The sequence below is a fragment of the Mirounga leonina genome, unplaced genomic scaffold, assembly GCF_011800145.1.
Source record: "Mirounga leonina isolate KUSES-001 unplaced genomic scaffold, KU_Mleo_1.0 Mir_125, whole genome shotgun sequence".
Classification (NCBI taxonomy): domain Eukaryota; kingdom Metazoa; phylum Chordata; class Mammalia; order Carnivora; family Phocidae; genus Mirounga; species Mirounga leonina.
The window spans coordinates 31,619,443-31,628,879 of record NW_023270305.1 but is presented as its reverse complement, the minus strand read 5'-3'; the positions used below and the strand labels follow the sequence as shown (position 1 = coordinate 31,628,879).

At 42.9% G+C, this 9,437-nt stretch overlaps 1 protein-coding gene across 5 annotated transcripts in view; it reads right to left on the bottom strand.

Moving 5' to 3' along the window:
* Nucleotides 1-2,140: 2,140 nt before the first annotated feature.
* Nucleotides 2,141-9,437, bottom strand: part of IMMT (inner membrane mitochondrial protein) — a 41,297-nt gene continuing 34,000 nt past the window's right edge. For all 5 annotated transcript variants that reach the window (XM_035001126.1, XM_035001123.1, XM_035001122.1 and 2 more), the window contains 4 exons: nt 9,060-9,283; nt 6,466-6,597; nt 5,355-5,484; nt 2,141-4,138 (listed from right to left, as the gene is read on the bottom strand). In XM_035001126.1, the coding sequence (XP_034857017.1) occupies nt 3,525-4,138; nt 5,355-5,484; nt 6,466-6,597; nt 9,060-9,283 (1,100 nt within the window). In that variant the 3' untranslated portion in view covers nt 2,141-3,524. The remainder of the gene's footprint in view (nt 4,139-5,354; nt 5,485-6,465; nt 6,598-9,059; nt 9,284-9,437) is intronic.

The window sequence follows — 9,437 nt, the reverse complement described above, 5'->3', positions numbered from 1 at the left end:
ACATCACATGCAATAAAGCTGTGATACATTTTACAGTGCAATAGACATGCATATAAATACACATGTATAAGTGTATCTGGTCATGACATAAATTATTTTCCACTGGTAACGAAGTTTAGAAACACTGAAATAGGGGCGCCTGAGTGGCTCAGTCATTTGGGTGTGCCTTCGGCTCGGGTCATGATCCCGGGATCCTGGGATCGAGCCCCAATCGGGCTCCCTGCTCCGCGGGAAGCCTGCTTCTCCCTCTCCCACTCCCCCTGCTTGTGTTCCCTCTCTTGCTGTGTCTCTATCAAATACATAAAATCTTTATAAAAAAATAAAAACTGAAATAGGACATGCTCGGAGACAGCGGTCACTGGAGCAAGGCTGGTCAGGGCAAGTTTATGGAGTCATTTAGATCAGATCTTTAGAGCAGAGTGGTGATTTACCAGAGACAAGTATTTGATTTGGTTAATAAAAGGCAAGTGCTAACGGAATAACGGAAATGTAAGATACATAGGGTCTGGACAGGGAAGGAACATCCAGCCTGGCCCAGGAAGGAGCCTAACCTGTCAAAACGCTATCCATCCAATCCACACAGCCGTGGACTGAGAGAATTCAGGACTAGAGATCAAGCCCAAGAATAGTTTACAGAGCTCCGCAGGATTTCAGACTCTTGAAAACTAAGAATGTCCAAGAGTATAAAGGTTATGAGAATTTATTCCTGGGGAAACCTAAACTTTGCCACCAATACCAGTGGAATTTGCTCCTACAACAATGGCACCTCTGCTGACTCTTGCCTCTTAATCCCTCTAAAACCCCCTCTCCTGAAAACCCCAGGGCAGTGTCCCTACAGCTAGTGTGAACTAAGAAGCCAGTGAAACCTCCCCATGTTTTGGAAAAGGGCAGAGTGGCCAGTTAACCTCTTGCTCTTCCACCCTCATCCTTTCTTTATACTCTCCTGGTGACCTGAGGATCCCTGAATGCTTCAGGGGGAAGGAAACCGACGGGGGGGGTGGGGGGGTTGTTCAGCTTTGGTTTGGGGTAATGGTGACCACTGGACCTGATGAAGAGTGATTTGCCTGATACTGAATCCTTTTTATTTCCCATTTATGTTAAATTAGCTGTTCTTCTGCACTGAGTTCAAGCAAGTTACTTTAAAACTGGTGGGACAACTCATCTGGGACTTGGGAGACTTTTATCCAGAACCTGTTAAAAAAGAGCAGAGGATTTAAGTTAATACTAAGGAACAGAAAGACTTTGTGCCTTTAAAAAGACTGTCTAAAACTGCATTTTAGTTACATTATTGATTTTTGAAACATTAAAGCAAAGATCAGAGTTTTAATGTTATATCCAGAGGCATGAGTTTAAAATGTTGAGGAACACTTCCTACAGCACTCCAGGGAGGCAGTAAGGTAACCCGTTTAAGGCTCAGATAGATTGAGACAGTGAAAGCAAGACGAATAATGATTTGCTTCACACGATCAAGTCAGAAGTGGCAGAGCTGTTAACTTAGCACCTACAGCTGAAGTAAAGTGAAGCTGCCCAGCTCTAACTGTCCAACGTTACAGCCATCTTCCCCCAAACTTGCCCCTTTGGGTTCCACCTTGCCTTCAAGGACAACTGACAACCCAAGTAAAGGCCCTTTTCACTTGAAGGGGTGCTGAGTGACCTCTCAGGAAGATGGGAGTCTTACTAGGCCTGAGGAGAGAGAATTAAGGCCTGGCCAAGCGTCCCTTTCCAATATCATCCCATTTTCTAATAGGCAACAGTGGTAAGGAGGTTGGTTAATGGAACTACTAACACTTGAAGGCCAGTGGTCTTCATTATTTTGATTTACTGAGCTAAAATAAACCATTCAGTATTGCTTGCCTCTTATGAGCTCAGATAATCACATCTGATCAGACTTATTTTCCAGCCCCTAGAGAAATTTAGATTTCCTTATAATTTGTAATATTTCCCATGCTGCATAAGTAAAACAAATTACAAGCACCTTTACCACGACAAACAGGTAAGTAGCTTTGTGAGTTAATGTATTTTGCAATTCCATACCATTCCAAAGGGGGAGGCTGAATTTAGAATAGTCTCATTTTCTTCTGGTAAAAATAGCATACTCTCACTGCAGAAATTAAGGACATTACACAAAGCATGTGTTCCATCAGAGACACTTACGTGTATTTTGTTGATTTAAGAATCTACTCAGGAGAAACATAAGGAATATGAGCATTATCAACCAAGGCCAAAACAGGACCAAAAGATCCCCAAATCAAAGGGTAAGTGCCATGCAAACTTAATGTAACAATCCAAATTTAGGGTCTGGCACACACCCACATAAATATAAAACAGAATTCCTCTCTCTCCCAGGATTTGCAGATACTTTGCTCAAATAAAAGTGCCTCCTCAGTCTCTTTGTGAACCCATAAACCCCAACAAAAAATTAAAATTCTGAAAACAAATTTGACAGTATTTTCATGGAATAAGAAAAAAAAATCAAAGGAAGGAATTTGTTAATGTTTACCCAATATCGCAATTGTCCTAACCTTCAGAGACGTGAACTAAAAAAGTTCTCTGGGTTTTATGGCAATCCAGTTTAAATATACCACAAAATTATTCAATCCCATGAAGTTTCCAGGCTCACTACCCCCACTTCAATGAAGAGATTCAGTCCAAGTACCAGAAAGGAGCAAGGTCAATTAGCAGTGTTTCAGAACTGAGACCTGTGACCTGTTTTGAGGGCTGTTTAATTAAATTCTGGGTAAAGAAAACTTTTTTTTTTTTTTAAATGAAACAGACCAGAAAACAGTACATCACAAGTAGAAAGGGGCAGTGGTTTGAAAAAACTTTTAAGTATGCACACAGGTGTGTGTATATATTGGGTCCCAATATAAAATATAAATTTTTCCTGTGGTGGCAATTTTAAAAGTTTCAGATAGATACTATTATTTCTAGTGCCCTTTAATCACTAGAAATGCTGTATCTCCCATTATAAATATTTTGGCAATTACGCCTTGTACATCACTCTTGAGTCTGACCGGTAGGAATCAGTTCACCAGAACCTTCAAAGCCAAAAACAGACCCTGCACTTCTGGAACCCAATTCATGACCTGGAAACTCAGTGCCCACGATTTCCTACCTCTGCTGTTGCCACTTCTCAAGGAAATTGTCTACACATACAACAAACTAGAAATAGTACTTTCTGAAAAGGGATAAGCTACTCAATTTTTCATCTTTTTGTTTTATTCAGTTTGCTCCAAGGGCAAAATCAATAGTCATAGGGATCACAAACATTATTTTGACTGGCTCACAAGCCTGATCAGTAAAACCTGAAAAACAGAAAATGTTACACAAGTTGCAAAGAAAATACTCCTGGAGTTCACTGACATGATAGCAAGTGGAAATACAGATGCAACAGGTGTTAACATTTAGAACAGTACTTGTAACCTGCTCCTTTCTAGACAATTCTGGGACCCTGTTGCAAACCCTTCATGTATCACTGCTGATTCCCTTTCACATAAAATACATTACAAAACTCTCCCTAGACCTTACTCTTGCTGCACTTGAGTGGTCCCTATTCCTACGGCGCTGGCGTACGCGGTCAGGATCTCCACTATCTGTTTAGTTTCTAGGGTCATTCGGGCTTCCTTCAGCCAGTCCTGGGCCACTCGTCTGGACTCCCCTGTCAGCTGATTGACAAACTTTGCTGCCAGCTCCAGATCACCATGCTCAATGCAATAGGAGGCATAGGACAGTAATTTAAAAGTGTTTATATCCTCAGGGCTGAGCTCCGCAGGTGGCTTCAGTTGCTGAGGTGGGAACAAGAGCAAGGACTGCAGGTAGGAGAGGAAGTATTGGTATAAGCTATTTCTGGTTTCATCAATCATTGCTACCCTTCGGGCCAGTTTTTGAACAGCATAGAAACGGGCTCTAAGGGTCTCTTCACTGTACACCCCACGGGTCAGGGACTCGGGAGGAATAGCTGCGGTTAGAGCCTGGGCAAATTCACTGTCGGCACAGCTGACTCGGATGGCCTCGACCGCGCTACCCAGTGGGACAGTGGGCAGCTCTGCGGATGCAGTCTTCATGCTGTACTTGAGCGCCTCCACCGACAGCCAGAGCTGGTGGGCTTTTCGCGCCTCCTCTTCAGCCACTGCATGACCTAGTAGGAAAAAGAAAGGCAAAGAAAAACATTTTTCTCTCCATCTGACTACATGTCCTTCTCCATACCTCCAGAGATCTGATGCACCCTGCACCTTCAACAGGCTAAAGCCACACGTGTGAACGACGGGGCCAGACAGAGCCGCCTCCAACCTCATCTACCACCATTTCTGGGGTGTTCTTTCTGAGGAAGCCGGCCTCTTCATGAGGCAACCATGGCAAGCCTAAGGATGAGCCCCCCCCCCCTTTTTTTAAAGAGAGAGCAGGGGAGGGGCAGGGGCAGAGGGACGGAATCCTGGGCAGGCTCCACGCCCAGTGCGGAGCCCAACGCAGGGCTCGATCTTGTGACCGTAAGATCATTACCTGAGCTGAAATCAAGAGCTGGACACTCCACTGACTGAGCCACCCAGGTGCCCCGATGACTTGTTTTTAGTAAAACCATGAAGAAAACCAGAAGGATGTATGTGCACAAGCACAACTGAGTCTCTTTTCCCTCTTTCTGTGACATCTAGGACAACACATGGTATCTAATTCAGAGGTATTTATTTTAGAATATTTGAGAAAGAAACATATTTAAATTAGACTAAGACTTCTGTTGACGCCATCAGAAACTTCCTGCAAAGGAATGGCACACTTCAAGTAAACTGGATCTTGGAATTTTATGAGTAGTTTATTTTTATACTTACCTGACAAAGAGGCTCTGGAACACCCCCCCAAAAACCTCATTTTATCAACATCCTTACTGTCAGGACATTTCCCCTTCAGTGTGGCACACGGAAGCCTCAGAATAACTTCTGTCCATCTGGTGGGCGGAACCAACAAACCACCACTTCCAAACCAGGACTGCAGACAGGTCAGCAAAAGCTGGAGGGCGAGCATGGGGATACACTGGCCTTTTGCTCCTCTCAGGACACATGAGACATAACCAAAGTGTGTTGGGTTACCTGCCTCGTTAATGGTGGTCTCCAGTCTATCACACACCGAGTAAAACTTCAAGTATTTAATTTTTAGATTCTTTTTAATTTCCTCTCACAAACTCTCTACGTTCCAAACTTATCAAATCTGGGCTAATTTTCTCAGAAGTAAATAAAATTTAATAGCATGACTTCAGCATCTTTATGCCCTAATGCTGATGCAGGTATCCCATTGTCCTCCTTCCAAGAAATTATCCTAAAAAAGCTGGACTGAATAAAATTATAAGAGGCCCATGCACTCACTCTGAACAGCCTGTTCGATTCCTCTCAGTCTGGCATAGGCAGTGTTTATATCCAGGGTAAAGTTGTCAACTTGCTCTTGACTGAGCCGACGGAACTCTAACTCTTGTTCAGCCAGTTTCTCAGACAGGTCCTGAAATAAAACATAAACAGTGTCCAGAGAAGAGTGGTGCTACTTCAGTGCGTGGTATCTTTGGGACACTACAGTCTTCCAGCAACTGCCGTCTCACAAGCAAAGAGGGTCTTTAAAATCTCCAAACATTTGTCATGAAACTCCTCCATGATGTGGAAGTTCTCAAAAATTTCCTCAAACTCATAGCTGATGTATGTGATTTTCTACAAATTTACTGACAGAACCTAGTATCAGAGGAAGCAGACCAGGAGGAGAAGCAAGCAAACTATTAAAAAAGGAGAAAATGCTAACTTTAGAAAATAACTGTACCGCCACCCCAACACAGCAGATTAAACTGTATTCAATATCCCTGATTCAAGAGCTTATATATTCCATTTTTTTCTCAGAAAAATACCCATCAAATAAATTTAAAGTAAAATACCTTTTCACATTGGCATAAATTTCAATTTTCTGGAAGATCTCCTTACGTGGATAACCTCATTCTCTTCTTGTGAGACAAATAAGTTAATATATTATAAATGGCTTGCTGAATAGAAACGAATTATGATTAGAGATACCCTGACTTGCTGTGATTTCCGAACTTAATCTCTCTGGGAAGTTTCCTCAGATACAAAAATCTGAGCATGGCCACATAGTCCGTAGGAGTTTGTGGAGATAAAGCAGGAGTTACACATGTCAAGTATCATCTGCATTTCTGAAACCCCCTGTACCAACCCTCCCTCCTAAAGCTTTGAAGGCTCCAAGTAATTAGGACACAGATACCAAACACACATGATCAATAACAACATAGGTACATCTTTCTGTAAAAGACCTCAGTGTTACATATATACAAAGGCCCCAGCGCACTGAGGCTAGGTGCCCACTCTTCCATACCCTCAGAGGGAATGACCTACAGAGCACACGAAAAGGGAAGGACAGACTGTTCGTTTAAAGAGGGAAGGGAGGCCGAAGGGCCTCTGATACTCGCGCACAGGTCCTCACCTGCTCAAATTCGTATTTCAGTTCCTGCTCTTGTACCCTAAGGACATCGCGTAAGTGATCAGTGTGGGCAGCAGCCTGTCGGCGAAGCTGGGTTCTCATTTCATTCTCCATGGCATCTCTGACTTCCTCTACCTGTGAAACCACAGGAATGATTAGTTCTTAATTCTCCACATTTGCTTTTAGAAAGAAAGACTAGTAGCAAGGATGACAGCAGCTTCCGTGTCCTGAGCTGCTCTGATGTGCCACACACGTAGACACATTCCTAACGTCTCTTACATCCATCAGAAAGCTGAACGTTGGAAGGTGACTCAAAAACAATGTCACACAGCTGTGGCAAAAATCAGATTTCAAATGGTGTCTCTCTGGCCCCCAATTCGGTTTCTCCCGTATCACCGGGCTGTATCTTATGTAAGGCGAACACTATCGTTTCCTGAATCACACACTCACGTGACAATTAACAAATCCCAACTCCTGGAAAAAAACTACAACTTGGGATCAAACACAGCTTCACCACAACCATCTGTGTGATCTAGGAGTAATGCCTATTGTAAAGAACTATGAAATAGAAAATAAATATCTGGCAGTTACTTTATACAATTTCTTCTAAACAAAGAAAACTGCTCTGAAACTGAATTTAAATTCACAACACAGCCCAGATCTAACCAAAAATATGAAAAGGCTAGCACGTCTTGCTAACAATTAGCCATGGGTCATATTACAAATTATTTAATACTAAGTACCTGGATATCATAACTTACTTTCTCTCAGAAATAACAGAAGTAATGAATAAACCCATTCAGTCAATGCATACGTATTTATGAAGTGCCAATCCTGTGCCCGGCAGTGCCTACTATATGTTTGGATGCAATGGTGGCTCAAGGCACACTAACTTTTTGTTCTCATACCATGTACAATTCAAGGGAGGGATCGGACAGTAAATAAATAAATCGGACATCTCAGACTGTGAGAGAAAGTTATAGAGACTCTGCACTGAAAGAACAGGAAAAGCCTTGCTGAGGTGACATCCAAGCTTAGAACTAAGGTTTAAAGAGAAGCGTAACAATGTACGAGGCAGAGCAAACACCCCAAGGCAGAATAAGTAGTGAAGGTACAAAACCAAACAAAAAACCAGGGCACCTGGCAAATACAGGCAATAAGGGAATTAAGGGAAGTCTGGCTCACAGCAAACAGGAATGAGATCAAGAGGCCTTTTAGGTATGGGGTAAGAATTTGGATTTTATATTAAATGCAGTGGGCCATCAGTGCAAGGTTTTCAGCAGCCTAGTGTCTGATCAGAATGGGTTTTAGGAGGACCAAGTGCCATGTAAATAAACATAGAAAGATGGGTATGAAAACAGGGAACCTGGGGGCGCCTGGGTGGCACAGCTGGTTGAGCAGCCAACTCTTGGTTTCGGCTCAGGTCATGATCTTAGGGTCCTGGGGTCAAGCCCCACCTTGGGCTCCGTGCTCGGCAAGGAGTCTGCTTGAGGATTCTCTCTCTCCCTCTTCCCCTCCCCAAGCTTGCACTCTATACCCACCTTATAAATAAATAAATCTTAAAAAACAAAAAAAAGGATAAAAAAAAAAAGAAAGCAGGGAACCTGTTATGATAATCTGGACTTGGAGAAAGTGGACAAACTTGGGATTTACTTTGGATGCAGAACTGGATGTGTTAGTGGATGGATGTGAAAGTTGACAGAGGAACAACCAAGCATGATTTCTGGCTTGAGCAACTAGGTAGAGGGAAGATTTAGAGAGAAACAAGCTGAGCGGCTGGGAGACAGGTTGGGGAGAGTCAAGAAACCTGTTTTGGACAAGCTGAGTTTGAAACAACTACTGAAAAGCCAGCTAGAAACACCACGTCAGCAGCTGGACAGGAGGAACCTGAAGGCAAGGCAGAGGCCAGAGCCAGCAACATAAATGTCCCCGTCATGGACAGGATTTAACCTTCTAAGTCACAGGTCTAGATAAGAGCACTTGGAGACAGTTTAGATGGATAAAAGGTTTCAGAACCAAGGCCAGTACATGCTCCTATTTGGGAGGCTGAGCAAAGAAGGGGGTAAATGAGTGGCCAGCAAAGTGGGAGAAAGGCCAGGAGTGTGTGGTGTCCTGGCAACCAGGGAAGAAAGAACTTCACAGAGGAGGGAGTGCTCAAGAAGGGAGGATAAGTATTCAGGCGCTCAAATCAACCCGGAGACACCTATTTAATACATGACGTGCCCTGACAGAAGATTAAAGGAGTGATCTCATCCATTCTTAACCAAAACACTGGCGGAGAAAAAGACACTCAGAATCCAACAGAGATTTTTTTCAGCATTGCTTTAGGGGACAGAGGCTCCACCGGGAAAAGATAAAGTAGATAATCTTGGATACCAAGGGCTTGTTATTTCTTTCACTTCTGCATCTGCTCAACATAAAGGAACTCTGCTACAACAATCCTTCCCTAGAAGTTCTGACTAGAACAAGGGCCAAAGCTCCATTCAATGGTGGGTCGGCATGATTTACATCTAATATTTTAAAGTCAATGACTATTGGTATTATCTCTAGAAGCAGCTATTCAAGTGGATTCACATTAAATTTCTCATTTACTCTACCTTTCTGTCCTGTTCGGCCTGTATCTCACTTCTGTGATGTTCTAATGCTTTTGCCACTGCAGAGTCAAATGCCCGCTTTTCTTCTAGCTTTTGTTTTTCCAAGGCTAGTGCAATGTGCTGCTTCTCTGTGGCTTTCTGTTCTGCTAGCTCTCTGTTTAGTTGGTCAATGCGGCGATGTGCATGAGCAATCAGGGAGTTCAGATCATCAGTAGACAGCTTGTCAGCTAAACAGAAAATTACATTAAAATGTTAATGATTTCACCAGTGAAAATTATACATCTACAAGGTACTTGCTTCAAGTGATAGTAATTTTAACAGCTGTAAAGAAAGCAAAGGGTAGCTAACCCTTTGAAGTGGATTTAGATTCTCCATCAGAAA